The sequence below is a fragment of the Trichoderma aggressivum genome, assembly GCF_033847375.1.
Source record: "Trichoderma aggressivum f. europaeum strain CBS 100526 chromosome Unknown scaffold_003, whole genome shotgun sequence".
NCBI lineage: Eukaryota > Fungi > Ascomycota > Sordariomycetes > Hypocreales > Hypocreaceae > Trichoderma > Trichoderma aggressivum.
The window spans coordinates 1,263,967-1,280,209 of NW_026946369.1; the positions used below are offsets into that span (position 1 = coordinate 1,263,967).

Below are 16,243 nucleotides of genomic sequence, written 5' to 3' on the forward strand. Positions count from 1 at the left end.
TCACATAATACTGTACGTGTATGTTCTGTTCCCCAATTGGTGAGCTGTAACTGGGAATGAGCCACGAGTGGATCAATCCTATGCCCCAATAAGACCAATATTCGAGATCGTCATTCGGATAAACGACCATCACGTTTGACTGATCGGATTGATGATGATCTGTGATGACTAGCTATGAGCTGGGATACTAGCAATCTAGCAGAGGAGAAACTGACACAAGGGCTGATGCCGGTAGATGTAGGGGAGCATATGCATTTCCGAAACAAACCCCCGTTTCATTTTTATATAGATTACCTCCGTTCAATACTCTTACGCATAACCATAGGTAGTTAAAGAATCGGGGTGAGTCGAGTTCTATTCTTGAGCCAAGTTACAAAGACCTCCAAAGCCTAACGTACGTCAACTCGTTACATGAGTGTGAATATGCCTCCTTCATCACAATAAAGACAAAGCACTGTTAATGTAGTATCCAACAAATCTTCATACATATCTCCAGTGGCGAGCCCTAAAGTAGCAAATTCGAGCCATCTTCACAGCGCTACAGCTGAGATGAATGATCTAGTATATGTATCTCATAAACTTCGGATTATCTCACATAATCTCTAGCTATTAACCCCGTATGGGTAGTAGGCCCAGATACGAGCTGTTTTATCTCTTCCACTAGTCGCAAAGTAACCACCCCGTGGACTTGACGCCACTGATATAACGGCATTTGTGTGTCCCTGAACCATAAACTGAGCCTCACCCGTTCTGGAATCCCAGAATTGGGCACTGCGATCCTCCGAACCTGATATCACCCAAAGAGAATCTGGCGATAGAGCAACAGAAAGAACAAAGTCATTATGTCCCTGCAAAGTACCGACGCACTTACTGCCCTCTTTCCCCGAGTTAGGTTCACCGCGAGGAGACCTAAGCTCCCATATCTTAATAGTGCGATCCAAGCTGCCACTGACGAGACCCTTGCCATTTGACAAGAAAGCCATGGAAAAGATGGCATCTGTATGACCATCAGGATCTTTCAAGTACTCAACTAAGCGACCAGACATAGCTTCCCATAGATAGATAGTTTGATCATACCCCCCGGCCGCTATATATTGAGAGTCGGGGGAAAGGGCAACGGTTGTGATTCCGCGTTCAGCGGTCAGGGTGAGTGTGTTGACACCTGTGTTGATATCCCAAAGACGTACAGTCTTATCAAGACTTCCTGATATAATAGTACGTCCATCATGGGCGAAATGACATATGTAAACGCCCCTTTCATGGCCAAGGAAGCGCTTATGGAGAGTTTTTGTAGCAATGTCCCAAACCTACGTTGTGATTAATTTAGAATAAATTTTGTCAATATTGTATGTTTTTACTTACCCGGACGATCGTATCATCAGAACCAGTAGCAAGATATTTCCCATTAGGACTAAAACAAACACTCCGGACATAGTTATCTACAGAGATATTGATCGTTTCGCACTCTAGTGTGCATATCTCCTCACCTGTGTACACATCGAAAATTCGAGCGAACCTAAGGCTGCCTGTAGCCACATATCTTCCGTCTGGAGAAAATTGGACAGAACAGACAGCACTGTCGTGGAAGAGGGTGTGGACCGCGTCGACATCAAGAGTACGCTGCACTTGAGGATTAAAAATGACATACCAGTCATCGCCACTTTTCACATAATATGGCTCAATTGCATCAAGTTCGAGAGAGCCAAGACCGATCCGGTTCCTGCTGGCATCCTGGCTGGGTTTCTGGCTAGAAAGTGTGGAAGGCGAATATTTCCGTGAGTTCCTATCAGGCTTTTCTTCTTCGGATTGACTAACGCGCCGAAGCAAGGTCTGGTTAGTAAATGTGTCAGGAAGTCCGGGGGGCTTCGAAGGACTCGGGTTGGATCGGTTGCCAGGATTGCCTATCTGCTTTTTGTCAAGGCTGGGAAACGGAGCGTCCTCCATATGGATAGATCTCAGCTTTGCTTGATGCTCGAGGAGCAATTCCATCACTTGATCGTCATTCTTCAAGTTTCTTGCAGCAGCTTTCACAATATCCACTGTGACAATAATATGATCTCCTCGTTTTTTGAGGAGCAACGCCATCATCTCCTCATCAAAAGTTTCGGCAATGGAAGCCACAGCGTCCGCTTTGATGGTGACATTGTTCACTGGCTGGATAATGAGTAATCTCATCACTTGCTTGCCACATATCTCGTTGCCTGCCGCAGCTTTCACTATGTCTTTCGTGACAGTGATATGGCCTTCATGTCCCTTTAACAGCACTTGCAGTCTCTCCTCGCCGTCCACCTCATTTGCTACCGCTGTCATAATACGCATCTCTAATGATTCTAACTCATTCCATGCGCTCCGGTTGGTGCCAGTGGATGCAGTGATGGAACCAGTGCTTCGACCATGTTGTGGCTTGGAAGATTTATCCTCATCAGATCCATAACCGAAATATTGATTCGTAAGAAAGTAGTTGCTATATTCAAGAAACTCGGTACTTTCCGTAGCAGCGTGGTCCGCTCTATCGTAATCGGTCAATTGTAGGTCTGGAGGTTCTTTACGCTCATGGACTTCTTTGTTGATCCATAGCTGGAGACCCTCTGCAGTCCAATGATGGGTGCCTCCTACGTTGAGTCTCTGGAGATTTTCCGCGGTCAATCGCAGCCCATCTTCTGTATTATATATCTGAATATCTTCCATGTTCTCTAGGAGGAGCTCTTCTGCGTAGCTCGAATTCACTGCTGGATCGAAGTCGCCTGGTGGTAGATTGAGATTGTGTATAATAGGCTGTGGCCAAGGAAGAGACCGGAGCGCAAACTCATAGGTGTGCTGTAGAATGTGATTGACTAGTTCTGGCGAGTCTTCGATCCCGGACGACGAGCACAAAGGACAAGATTTGACTCCCATCTTCTGTACCGCGGACCAAGAGAGGAGGGTTGAAAAAGAGTTCTCCAGGAACTTCTCTTGATGAACTCCTTGAAGGTGGCCTCCCATGCTCTCCATCGTTGGAAAATTCTCCTGCTCTTCGCAAAACGGACATTGCCACTGCGGCAGGTGGCTCCTCTTAACGTGGGTTTCCCATTCATCTCTGGTGGAGAAAAGAAGATTCGGAGTAGGACAATTATTGGCAATACAAGTATAGGGGCATATATCCTCGATTATATGTTGTCTTGGAATATGATTATTAGATCAACCTTGGGAGGTTAAAGAAGAAGGTCATGGGGCAGGTACCTACTTCCATTGTTTTGGATGCCGGAAGATTTCACTTGGTATAGATTGGCAGCAACAAGGACATTTCGATACCTTTTGACCTAATTGGATAGATGGGGCTTTTGGGAAATCTGCATTGGAGGCTATGAAAGTGATTTGTGTCTTTGCTAACCCTGGAGCGTATCTATCGGTGGCTGGATCAAACTTAAGAGTTCCTTCAGCTGTCGATGCAAGCGAATACCCTGATATAGTTGGTGCTCCAGTATTTTTGTCTCTTATAGCCAGATCCGACGTTATAAATAGAGCTGAATCTTGGAAGTGAACCACGTTCTGTACTTTGGCGATAGGTTCTGTTTGTAAGAGGCTTCTGATAGGTAAAGAGCGCGGTACAGCTGAAGCCTGTGCTTGCGGCGCCTTCTGGGTTATAGAGTGTTTTTGCGCCACAAGAAAGTTGTGCCTTCGTCTCAGATTCGCCTGAATGAGACGCTGTTGTAGGTCGGAGAGTTGAGAGGCATCTAATTTGGTGATAAAATCCCCATTTTCTGTTCTGCGGAAAAGACCCTCTTCTGTCGGACGAAGAAGAACTATGCACTCAAGATGCTTCCTCAGTTCCTGGTGTTCACTTGGATTAAACGATTGATTAGCTCTGCGATTTCGAGACGCCTTTCCTGTTCGGCGGATAGCTACGCCGATCAGAGCTAAGTTCTCGATAGCGGAATCAATGTTATGGATGGCCTCGATAACGTTTGTGTCGGCATCAGGGAGACTTTCAAGATATTCCAACGAGTCTGCCAACATAACAAGAACATTTTTTACTAATTTAAGGTCATTTGTTCGACTTTGAAGTCTGAAATCGAGCGAGGCTCCAGGTTTTGCCAAGGCACCAAGTCCATCAGCCCAGAGATTGAAATCGGCCAGACGGCTTTCTAATGGCCCGATGTATTCAGAGCTCTGAGAGTCCAAGAGCCGCTCGAATCTGGAAATGCAAGACTGAGTGAGCGCCAGGATTGAGGGCGCTGTTGGCTCCATGCCGCATTGACGACGTAGAGTTGAACCTAGTATCCCCGTGTTGAGATGGCTGGAGTTGCAATCTGATCTGAGGGTGCAAATGCTCTGATTTGCTATGCTGATCTATCGATGCTATGTAGGAGGGAAAAGCTGCAGACAGCAGCAAACAGAAAGTAGGCTTGACATAAAGCATGGTCACACAGGCCCACGTGATAACTCAACACAATCATTTCGAATTAGCAGGTTTTCTCCTCTTTTACATAAGGCATCAAGCGCGGAGATTACGAAATTTCCATCATCCAATGGCGAGTGCAGATAACACGCATTTCCTTCAGGCTTCCACTATGGAATTATCAAACACCTCACTTGGGTATGAACGGATCCTATAGCAACATGGCTGAAGAAACCGACATTTCTGCTCGCCTAGCGTCGCGTGCGACAGAGTTCTCTCAAGAGATTTTCAATGCACTTAACAAGGGATGCTTGAAACCTGCCGACTTGGGTAGTTTCTGCGCAGCTCTCAACGTCGCCACCAAACTCCATGTAATCAGTGAATTTCTTAGATCTCTTCCGCCTTATTGGATTGAGCTTGATATCGAGCAACTTTGCCACAAGATTCTACATAGCCTAGATGTCATTTCTCGGCTAACGACGGGACCAACGCGTTCATCTCCATTCAAGCGGACATATTTTACAGATGCAGAGACAAAACTTGTCTATTTTTTCAAGACGCAGACGAAAAAAAGCCAAGAAGTCGCGAGCGATTGTATCAGCCTCATCGACAAGCTGACCAAGGGCGAAGACGACGTAAAAGGACTTCCCAAAGGCGTGACTCAAAATCTGGACACACCGGACACATCTTTGGACAGCCTCAATAATGAAGCTTTCAATGCTCTCCAATCAATCGCCGAGTGCGAATCTATGATACATCAAACTTGTCGAACAGCATCGACCATAGAAGAGGACTCGGCAATCAGGAGGCATCCCGCACGACTCTGTCTACATGAACATCAACATAGTCAAGAATCAGTTGCACGAGATATGACGATTGTCGTTTCAGCTATGGATATGACTCTTTGGCAAGAGTTTAGTTTAATTATGTGAGTATGTCCGTGACCCATAAGGGATGAAGTTGTGACAACAATTGCCTACATATAACTTATGAGGCTCAATCTACGGCCCCATCACCTCACTTGGTCAACTAGATTCATTGATAGTTGACTACTGTTCATATTAATTCATTGTACAGAGTCTCACTAACAACTAAAGCTTTAGTCAACCAAGCAGCCCCTCGGATGATGACCAGCTTTTGTGTAGAGGAGGGTTCTGCCATATCATCGATCAACAGATCTATGCTATCATTCCTCTCTCATTCAAAGACGGTCAAGGTCTCTTCCGACTCAACCAATCGCAAGTCCTACGCCAAATCTTTCAGGCCGGGGACGGAGAACCTCTAAAGAGGGTCTTACGCCATTACAGCCTCGAGCCGAAAGATAAAGTAACCCTTTCATATGCCCTAGCACGATCATTCTGGAAGTACTATAATTCAGAACTACTAATGCGGACTAAGTGGACTAGCGACAATATCTGGTTCATGCCTGAGGAGGGCAACAGGGGCAATAACGAGCAAATGCCACTATGCGCCTACCTGTCATTTCCTTCCGGCAATTATGGCGTGATCGATCCTGGTATTCCAGACAAGAGTCAGCTGACGCATAAATATCCTCAGATATTTGACATGGGCGTATTACTCCTAGAAATCGGCCTCTCCAAGCCTTTCCAAACCCTAAGTCGTCAAAATCAAGTCTCACAGGCAAACTTTAACCACAAGAGGGCACTCGATGAGCTGGACGAGCTTGAAAAGATGAACCGGGATGGCTTCATGAGCAACAAGAAGTATTTTGATGGTGTTGTGAAGTTCTGTCTCAAAAGCGAGGGCATCATTCCTTCATCGGGACAACAGAAACTCAATGGGAAAGAAGACATCATTATACGGAGAAGGTTCCACGAAAATGTGGTCCGCCCACTTGCATGGCTAGCAAAAAAGGGGTTCAGAGCGCAAGCTGAGAAGATTAACTATGTCAACAAGAAGCTTCATTCTCCCCCACGAGGAATATCACATGACGAGCCTCGGAAACTGGAACCAGAAGCAAAATTCCACAGCGCGACTGTAGTTCCTCAGATGTGGCTAAGCAACCTAAAGAGAATTAGTGAGCTGGTAGAGCACAAACGACGTGAGTGTGGAGTTACAGCTGAGATACGTGTTGCCATTCTGGATACGGGTTTGGATAGAGAATTTCCTTCCTTTCAAGCCAAGAGCAGAATGATGAAAAGCATCATCGAGGAAAGAGATTTTGTTAATCCTGACGCTCTAACCATGACGGATACTTTTGGGCATGGAACCTTGATGGCAAGGCTCATTATGGAGTGTGCTCCCGGAGCAGGTATTATGGTTGCGCGTGTTGCCAAAAACACTGATGACCTTGAGAGCAGTCGAGAAAATATCAAAAAGGTCAGTGGTGTGTTTACATCGTTCTCGCTCATAAAACTTACATACTGTTTGACAAGGCCATCCTCTGGGCCGGACAGACCGGCAAAGCCGACATTATCTTCATGTCTTTTGGCTTCCCTTACGATGACCCAGGGATGCGCGAGGCTATCGAGAAGGTACAGAAGGACCGCCAAGAAGATATAATTTTTCTAGCTAGTGCTGGGAACTCGTCTACAGACGATGAGAGTTTCCCTGCCCGCCACCCTGCTGTGATATCGGTCTTCGCTACGAACTGCAACGGCATCTTTCTGCAATCAAACGCAAGAAGTTCTACCAACGGCGCCGCCGTGCTCGGCACATTCGGCGACGACATTCCGAGCTCAATCAAAGAAGAATTCAGTAATACATACCCCAAGGTGTGCGAGTCCGGGTCCTCAGTCGCCACGGCAATAATGGCGGGCATAAGTGCCACGATGCTCATATATACCACGATGTTGCCTTCGTTGGTTTCGCTGCAAGGGAAGGCGGCTAGCACATCGGACAATATGCTACCACGACTCCGGACTACCAAAGGCATGGAGGCAGCGCTGGATCGACTAGCACCAGAAGATAAGGATCATCCACGGCGTAGGGCTGTTAACCCGATCTGGTTCTGGAAGAAATCGTCTGATCTTGCTCGATATGCGGCTATTTTTGATACCTTGTCGAACCTTGACAAAAGATTGTGAGAAAGGCGAAGAGTAGCTGTGTGGCTTAACCTTTATTACAATAACCTGGATCATCTATAACGAACCTGGTTCACCATTATATCTAGCGAAGATTTTAATTGTAGGTGAATAGGATGGGCTTTAATTAGAGATTAGTCTTTCAAGATATGCCTTCTGCTATATGTTACATTCTAGCAGCCCGCCGTTACTGCTGAGGCTGACTTTGAAAAACGATATAAGAGTCATTGTCTATCCCGTCGAGTCGCTTCTCTTCGTAATCATCCTGTTCTGCATCTAAATCCTCCCGATAAACTGCACCGTCCACCTCAACTATCTCCATTTCGGCCTCTTCAGCTTCAGCTTCACCAGTAAAGAACGCCGTCCTATCAGAAAATAACTCCTGATCCGCACCTGTATCCTTAGGCCGAATTACATGTAGACGGTATGCGAAAACGATTCCCGGGGCTGTCTCGTAACTAGTCTTTGTCCTATCCTCTGAATTTCCGGCAATACGGGCTCCGAAGACGACAGGCACAACACCAGTGGGAACAAATCCTTTTGCTGCGACAGAAGAGACCGTATTCCTTCCCTTTTCTTCTGTGGCCGTAAAGCTCTGTCGCACCACGCGCAAGCCCGTGATAATGTACACGCGGCGCCTACCAAAACGCCCACTCTCGATGTGTTTCTTAACATTGTCGAGGGCCAGGATTGCTTTCAAGGTCTCTGGAGCGAAGGCTCCGTGGTATGTATGCACCTCATGATCTACGGCGCTAAAAGACTTGTTCTTGTACCATGACACGTCGATCTTGGCGTTTCTGGCATCAAGAAGCTTGGCAAAAAGCTCGAACCCAAGAGAACGAGTCTTTTCGACTGAGAAGCTAACATTCTTCTCGACAATGGACTTTGTCTCCGGCAGGATGATAGCTGGGTAGGAGGCGACAGAGGCAAGAGTGGCGGTTGGCTGCCGGGGGCTGGGGATGATACTGCCGAGCGCAAATTGCCCATCTGGAAGAAAGGTAAAATCGGGAGGGAGAAACCAGGTTTTTCTTGTCATCGTATTGGATGGAGGAGAAGACGAGACTCCAACTACTTTAAGATGGGGAATAAGATATTGAGAAGCGTATTGCGGTCTTCACCAAAAGTTCCATAGTCTAAAATTCTGGTCTTCAGTGTGCTACTCTGATCTCAATTTTGATTCGCGTAAAATCAAGGGAGTGATTATTAGGCCGCAATCAGGCTGGCAAGCAACACAAAATATAAGTACATGTAAGGTTGCTTTGAGAAGGCTCAGCGTCCCGTCTCGATCTATTACATGTAGAGATGCGGCCCGGCCCTTGCCGCATGTGATCAAAATCATGTACTTGTATCTACCAAACTGCTGCAAGCCTTTTGCGGGGAGTGGCTTATACATCTATGCTCGTATTAATGACTGTTGCCGTCCGGTAGGAAGGCTAAAGTTCTTCTGAATCTGTTAGGCTGAATCAATACGAGGGTGCCCACTAATTACAGAGGCAAGGCATACATACAAACCAGGCAGAAGCCTGAGAAGAAGAATATTAGACTCAGTCCAACCTCACCGAGATCAGATCAATAATTAGATCAAATGATAACAACACTACCAGTCTATTATTATTATTGTCATCTTTCCTCCCCAACAAGGATTTTTGCTACTCGATGGACAACTGTAAAGTATGCAATGATCTCAAACAAAAGAGATCGGGAGTCAGACTCGCAATTGAATTTACATCTAGCGAACTAGAGCAATCAGCACTTGTCAAAAAATGCCAATTCTGTTCTCTTATGCGACAGGGAATTCTTCTCATGCAAGATGAAACTTGGTCATTTGCGACAGATGTCTCTGCTGTCAATGGCTATGCCTTCTCCGGCGACACACTCTTCTTAGAGATCTCCTTCGTTAGGGAAAAGCGAAAGCCAAGGGTCGTGATAGAGTTCTTCACTGACAAATCTCGTAAGGACTATTTCAGCTATGTAATTGCGCGTTATGCTCATCAACAATTCAGACCCGGATCCGATGCTTCGGAAAGTATTCTGGCCAAGGACAACCCGCAATGGCCATCCCCTATCCAAACGAGCAATAGAGTGGGTGAAAACAAAAATGGAAGAGTGTGACAATGATCATCTTTGTCATTCTTCAGAGCTCTCTCCCTTGCCAGACAAGGTCCTCTCACTCGAAGCTTCCACCGAAGGCAGCATCACGGTCAGGCTCACCGAACCAGACAAAGCTCTAGGCAAATACGCTACTTTGAGTCACCGTTGGAGCTCGGATCACAACTTCATCACCACCATCGAGAATCTCGGTGACAGAAAAGAAGGAATATCGTGGGAAGAGCTTCCGAAAACGTTCCAGGACGCCGTTCGGTTCTGCTTGGAGCTTGACATACCCTACCTCTGGATTGACGCTCTTTGCATTGTTCAAGATGATCCCATGGATTGGGAGCTTCAATCCGCAAAAATGGCAGACATTTACCATCAGTCATGTCTCACGCTGGCCGCAACTTGGTCTAATTCCAACTCGACTGGGTGCTTCCCAACCCAGGCAGATGAATACGCCGAGCACTCATTGGAAGTTACAAATTCGACTCAAGACAGCTTCCGACTGAAGGTTCGCCGTAAGCTTCCCCATTGGGCCACTGATCCAACGGCGATGCCAACACGGGACAACCCGCTGCTCTCCAGAGCCTGGGTATTCCAGGAACGAGTGCTGTCGCCCAGAGTCCTTCATTTTTGCCTACGAGAGATGATTTGGGAGTGTTGTGAACACACAATATGCGAATGCGGAGGACTATCGAACAGTCTCAATCTGAAATCATTATTCGCGCTTGCTTCACACCTGAAAATCAGCAATGACCAACCCGAAAGCGAAAGTGAAAGCTCAAGCAGAGAGGACGCTGTACAGTCTGTGATATCACAAGTGAATGAGCGGCAATCAATTGGAAGGCTCGATCCCGATTTTGATGAGGTCAATGATCAACTTGATACTCGAGAGCAGAGGCTCAGAGCATCCAGGGAGGATGTCATGAAGACCTACAATTTGCAAATGAAGGAGATACTCGTACCCGTCAAACAGTGGCATGGTCTCGTGGAGCACTACTCCAAGCTAAAGTTGACGAAGCAGACTGATCGCCTTCCAGCGCTGTCGGGTCTTGCACATCGCATGGCCCCTTTTCTCGGCGATTATCACGCAGGACTATGGAAGTCATCCCTCTTTCTCGATCTTGCTTGGGCGGCCGACAAACCTTCAAGTCATCTGAATCGCTCTCGGGAATACATTGGTCCCTCTTGGTCATGGGTGTCTGTAAACGCAGGCGTTCGCTATTTGAACGCAGAAGATATTTGGCTCTCGCCTGAACAGAGCTACGTCCATGATACGGACCACTCGTGGCAAAAGTCATCTTATAGACAACCAATACTTCGGTCGATTCAAGTCAAGGCCAAAGGGAGAAACGACTATGGCGAGATTTCTTCCGTCACCTTGGCTGTCTCGGGTCTTTTACGCTCGGCCAGCCTAGTTGTCAACCCAGCCTTCCTATCACCCAGGGACATGACCACCTTTGAACTTGAGATAGAGCTTTCTGAAGCGTCTTCGTGCAAAGTACCATCCGTAAGATTACCATTCTCGGCAGATTATCTTCTCAATGATCGAATTGGGCGCGAGCGAGGGGCACTCTATCTCTTTGCACTCTTCCCGAGGGTATGTCTCGTTTTGTCGGACACGCGCCTGCGGAGGGGGGAATTGAAGGTTTACCAAAGAGTCGGTATTGTTCAGTTGACTGAGCACCTTGAATCAAGGTATGGAATTGACTGGCTACATGGCGCACAACACTGCGAGATTATGATAATTTAGCTCAAGACATGAATGAGTGAAAGAGCTGGTTACGAAACATACTTGGATTATGGGTTCAGTGAAGACGAGACTACATGACATACGACCATGAGGGCTTAATCATAAAAGAGGCGCCCGCTGATCCAATCCGGAAGTGAGGAGGAAATAACAAGAGGTCTCAGAGGCTCCCCCAACACGCATGTGGGATATATTAGCACAACAAGCGTTGATATGCTATAGATTGTCTCCAACTAAATATGTTCGCTGACAGAGAAACCTGGAAGTGGGATGAAATCGATCCGGCCAGCGTATCATTTTCCCCAAGCTTAAACCTCTCCCTGCATCCAGTCCAAAGATCTGCAAACCTTATTAGCATAGATGGCATCCTCTTTTTGCAATGGGGATAAAGCGTGGTGTAGTTTGGCGAACTGGTAGCATTTGCATTTGTGGATCCTGTCGTTGGTTGACCGAGCAACGGTCTTTTCACTGAAGTAACAAGTACATCCAAGCCTCAGAAGGCACGGCGAGTTTCTTATTCGACAAGACATGCTGCATCTCGGCAAGGCACAATTTCAGCACAGCCTGCAGGCAGCTGAATGCCTACGGCGGCAAAGCAACGAATCACGATGTCTCATTGAAGTACCAGTCAAAATCAGGCTCCAGCCGCCAGCCTGACTTGCGGCTGAGCCTCGTTCTTCATTTTCTTCCGCTCTTGCTCCAAAGTCCGCCTCTTCTGCTACACAAGTCGCAGCCTCTCGGCAGTATACTCGATTAGAGCTCGTTCAAAGAGGCATAGACAAGCACTTGACGGGGTCCATCTAGCCTAATGAAAGCGGCAGATCATGGAGGCTCCCGAGAGCAGAAAGAGAAGTCGAGACGACGATGGTGCAGTGTCGATCCACTCGAAACGACACCAATCGGACAATGGCGGCGGGCAAATGCTGAACTACTGCGACTACACTGTTGGATGGGTTTGTGCTCTCTCCATTGAGATGGCAGCAGCAAAAGCTATGCTAGATAGCATTCACGTCCCCTTACCCAACAAAGAAGGCGATATCAATACCTACACCTTTGGCCGCGTTGCTGAGCATAATGTTGTCATCGCATGCCTTCCAGCGAACCAATACGGCACCAACAACGCCGCTATAGTGGCCAGCAATATGAGTCGAAGCTTCTCTTCCATCACCATTCGATTGATGGTTGGAATTGGCGGTGGAGTGCCCGATGGCGGGATCGACATACGATTAGGAGATGTTGCAGTCGGGAACGAAGTGATGCAGTACGACTTGGGCAAGATCTTGCCCGACGGCCAGTTTCAGCGAACAGGCCGCACCACCACGCCCCCTCACACGATCACGACGGCTATAGCCAAGCTAAAAGCAGATCATGAGAGCGCGCCCAGCAGAATTCCCAGCATCCTCTTGGACATGCTCGACCGAAACGAGCAAATGACCTCATACGCCCGACCTAGCTTGCCAGATCGACTGTTCCGTCACACATACAAGCACACGCAAGAGACGGACAGCTGCGAGCGCTGTAGCCTATCAGAGGCTCTAGAACGACCTCATCGGGAGACCGCGGAACCCAGAATTCACTATGGCAAAATTGCATCTGGCAACCAGGTCGTCAAGGATGGCGAAACTCGTTCTAGGATGGCGGAGGAACTTGGCATCATCTGCTTTGAGATGGAGGCTGCAGGGTTGCATGAGTTTCCTTGCCTTACCATTCGCGGCATCTGCGACTACTCAGATTCTCACAAGAACAAAGCCTGGCAGAAGTATTCCGCTGCTGTCGCCGCTGCATATGCCAAGGAACTCCTGTCTGTCATACCTACACAGCAACGAAGGGATATTGAAGCGACATATCCTACAACAGGTACGTACTGAATCTTCGAATGTTGGAGTCTTGGCTGATCTCTTTGCAGACCCAGTATTGCTCCAAAGTCGAGCGGAGGCAATGTTGAGCTCGTTAACGTTTGAGCAAATCGACTCGCGCCATGCGACAATCAAGACTCAACATACCCAAACTTGCCAATGGTTGCTTGGCCACCCAAAATACGTCGAATGGCTTGAACCAATCCATTTTACTAGTCATCATGGATTCCTGTGGATCAATGGAAAGCCCGGTGCTGGGAAGTCAACATTGATGAAGTTTGCCTACACCTACGTGAAGAACAGGTGGAAAGCAACAGCCGACGCAACCGTCATCTCTTTTTTCTTCAACGCCCGAGGCGTTCAGCTAGAAAAGTCGACAGAAGGAATGTATCGATCTCTGCTTTTTCAAATTTTTCAAAAATTCCCGGACGTCCTACACGATTCAGACCACATCTTCCAAGCCAGGCACAACCAGGCCACTTGGGATATCGAAACGCTCCAGGCTCTTTTTACCCATGCGGTTACCAGACTTAGCCAGCGACAGATCATCTGCTTCATCGATGCTCTTGATGAATGTGGTATATCCGAGGTTGAGAATATGGTCGAGTATTTCGAGGACCTAGGAGACCAAGCTGCCAAAAGCCAAACCAAAATTTACATCTGTTTTTCCAGTCGTCACTATCCGCATATCGAGATACGCAACGGATTGAAGCTCACTTTAGAGGATCAGCCAGGTCATGGCGAAGACCTTGAGAAATATGTTCGAAGCAAGTTGCGAGCCGGCAAAAGCAAGGCGTCTCAGGAAGTCTCTACCGAAATCTTAGAGAGAGCATCAGGAGTTTTCTTGTGGGTGGTACTCGTCGTCGACATACTTAACAGAGAGTTCCGCGATGGTCGCATGTTTGCAGTAAAGCGGCGACTAAAGGAGCTGCCCGATGGGCTTAGTAACCTTTTCAAGGATATACTTTGCCGGGACAATCATAATATGGACGATTTGTTACTTTGCATCCAGTGGATCTTATATGCAGCAAGACCCTTGACGTGTGAGGAGTACTACTTTGCCCTCGTATCAGGACTGGACCCAAGCCCTGAGAACTACGATCAAAAATCCACTACACCTGCAGCCATGGAGCTGTATCTTCTTAGCTCTTCGAAAGGCCTTGCCGAACTTGTCAAGTCGAAGGCGCGGACTGTGCAGTTCATTCATGAATCGGTACGCGATTTTCTCATCAAGGACAACGGGATCGGCCAATTATGGCCCAATCACGCAGCGAATTTTGAAAGCTACAGCCACGATCGATTGAAACAATGTTGTGATAATTATTACCGCAACATTGACATTTCCGAAAGAGTACCCCAGGGCGAGCCTCCGCCTAAAGCATTGTCAAGGCGGGCCAAAGAGCAGGCCAAAGAGCAGGCCAAAGAGCAGGCCAAAGAGCAGGCCAAAGAGTTACGCACTCGAGTTTTAGAAGACTTCCCATTTCTTGACTACGCGACACAACATGTTCTTCATCATGCCAATGCTACGGGGGAGGTTATTCCTCAGGTTACATTTCTAAAGAACTTCGCATTAAAGCGCTGGCTTCATTTATACAACTTCTTTCAGCAGTATGAAGTTCGTCGTTACACAACTGAGGCTTCTTTAGTTTACGTCCTTGTTGAGCACAACCTACCGTCTCTTGTCCGATCTGCAATTAACAACGGATTCGATGTTCATTCCAAAGGAGAGAGATACAGATACCCTCTTTTGGCTGCTTTGAAAAACGGCCATGAAGAGGTATACAAGGCACTCCAGCCTCATTACAATGCCTCGGACAAGATTATTGATCAAGACGATTACCATAAAGGGTTCTCGATTCCAAGAAATACAACTGTGCTCCATTACGCTGCGGAATACGGCGATCTATTACTCTTAACACACTTACTCGGGTTCATGACACCAACAATTAACGCACAAGATAGGCGGCAGGGCCGTACTCCTTTGAGTTATGCGGTGTCTAGTGGTAATGAAGCTTGTTTACGAGCGCTGCTCTCCTACGGTGCCAATATCGAGGCGGCCAATAAAGACGGCCGGACGCCGCTAGTATACGCCGCGGAGTTTGGGAACAAGGCAGCTATACGGTTGCTGCTTGACTGGGGAGCGCAGATTGAGGCGGCCGACAAGGACGGCCGGACGCTGCTATCGTACGCTGCGGAGTTTCGGAAAGAGGCCGTTGTACAGCTGCTGCTTGACCGGGGCGCGCAAACTGAGACAGCTGATAAATACGGCCGGACGCCGCTATCGTACGCTGCGGAGTCTGGGAAAAAGGCCGTTGTACGGCTGCTGCTTGACCAAGGCGCGCAAACTGAGACAGCTGATAAATACGGCTTGACGCCGCTATTATATGCCGTGAGATATAGGAGAAAGACTGCTGTACGACTGCTGCTTGACCGAGGCGCGCAAACTGAGACAGCTGATAAAGACGGCCGGACGCCGCTGTCGCACGCTGCGGGGATGTCTAAGAATGAGGCCGCTATACGGCTACTGCTTGACCGAGGCGCGCAAGCTGAGGCAGCTGATAAAGACGGCCGGACGCCGCTGTCGCACGCCGCGGAGATGTCTAAGAATGAGGCCGCTATACAGCTACTGCTTGACCGAGGCGCGCAAGCTGAGGCAGCTGATAAAGACGGCCGGACACCGCTGTCGTATGCCGCATGTTGTTACGAGAACGAGACCGCTATACGGCTACTGCTTGACCGGGGCGCGCAAGCTGAGGCAGCTGATAATAACGGCCGGACGCCGCTATCACATGCTGTGAAGAAGTATATGAACGAGGCTGCTGTACAGCTGCTGCTTGACCGGGGCGCACAAACCGAGGTAGCCGACAAAGACGGCCGGACGCCGCTATCGTATGCCGTAAGATATGGGGGAGAGGCTGTTGTACGGCTACTGCTTGACCAGGGCGCGCAGATTGAAGCAGCTGATAATAACGGCCGGACGCCGCTATCATACGCCGCGGAGTTTAGGAACGAGGCGGTTGTACAACTGCTCCAATTGCATGGTGCTAAACTTCGTCGATGATATCGTCTTAGCCTCCATGCCTCCCACCCACCAACCGCTCCGCACTCCCTTTATATACCA

The 16,243-nt window shown here is 48.1% G+C and overlaps 5 protein-coding genes across 5 annotated transcripts; 3 read left to right on the forward strand and 2 right to left on the reverse strand.

Moving 5' to 3' along the window:
- Positions 1-602: 602 nt before the first annotated feature.
- Triagg1_1500 (uncharacterized protein) lies at positions 603-2,991 on the reverse strand (the record flags this gene model as incomplete). Its single annotated transcript, XM_062895578.1, has 2 exons — positions 603-1,307; positions 1,363-2,991. 2 exons carry the CDS (start codon positions 2,989-2,991, stop codon positions 603-605), a joined length of 2,334 nt encoding a protein of 777 aa, XP_062759839.1.
- A 1,608-nt stretch (positions 2,992-4,599) lies between these two features.
- Triagg1_1501 (uncharacterized protein) lies at positions 4,600-7,425 on the forward strand (the record flags this gene model as incomplete). Its single annotated transcript, XM_062895579.1, has 3 exons — positions 4,600-5,117; positions 5,482-6,718; positions 6,775-7,425. The coding sequence occupies 3 exons, from the start codon at positions 4,600-4,602 to the stop codon at positions 7,423-7,425; spliced, it is 2,406 nt and encodes an 801-aa protein (XP_062759840.1).
- A 184-nt stretch (positions 7,426-7,609) lies between these two features.
- Positions 7,610-8,458, reverse strand: Triagg1_1502 (uncharacterized protein; the record flags this gene model as incomplete). Its single annotated transcript, XM_062895580.1, has 1 exon — positions 7,610-8,458. One exon carries the CDS (start codon positions 8,456-8,458, stop codon positions 7,610-7,612), a length of 849 nt encoding a protein of 282 aa, XP_062759841.1.
- Positions 8,459-9,436: 978 nt separating this feature from the next.
- Positions 9,437-11,269, forward strand: Triagg1_1503 (uncharacterized protein; the record flags this gene model as incomplete). The annotated part of the gene is made up of 1 exon (XM_062895581.1): positions 9,437-11,269. The coding sequence occupies one exon, from the start codon at positions 9,437-9,439 to the stop codon at positions 11,267-11,269; it is 1,833 nt and encodes a 610-aa protein (XP_062759842.1).
- An 821-nt stretch (positions 11,270-12,090) lies between these two features.
- Positions 12,091-16,183, forward strand: Triagg1_1504 (uncharacterized protein; the record flags this gene model as incomplete). Its single annotated transcript, XM_062895582.1, has 2 exons — positions 12,091-13,123; positions 13,173-16,183. The coding sequence occupies 2 exons, from the start codon at positions 12,091-12,093 to the stop codon at positions 16,181-16,183; spliced, it is 4,044 nt and encodes a 1,347-aa protein (XP_062759843.1).
- Positions 16,184-16,243: the final 60 nt, after the last annotated feature.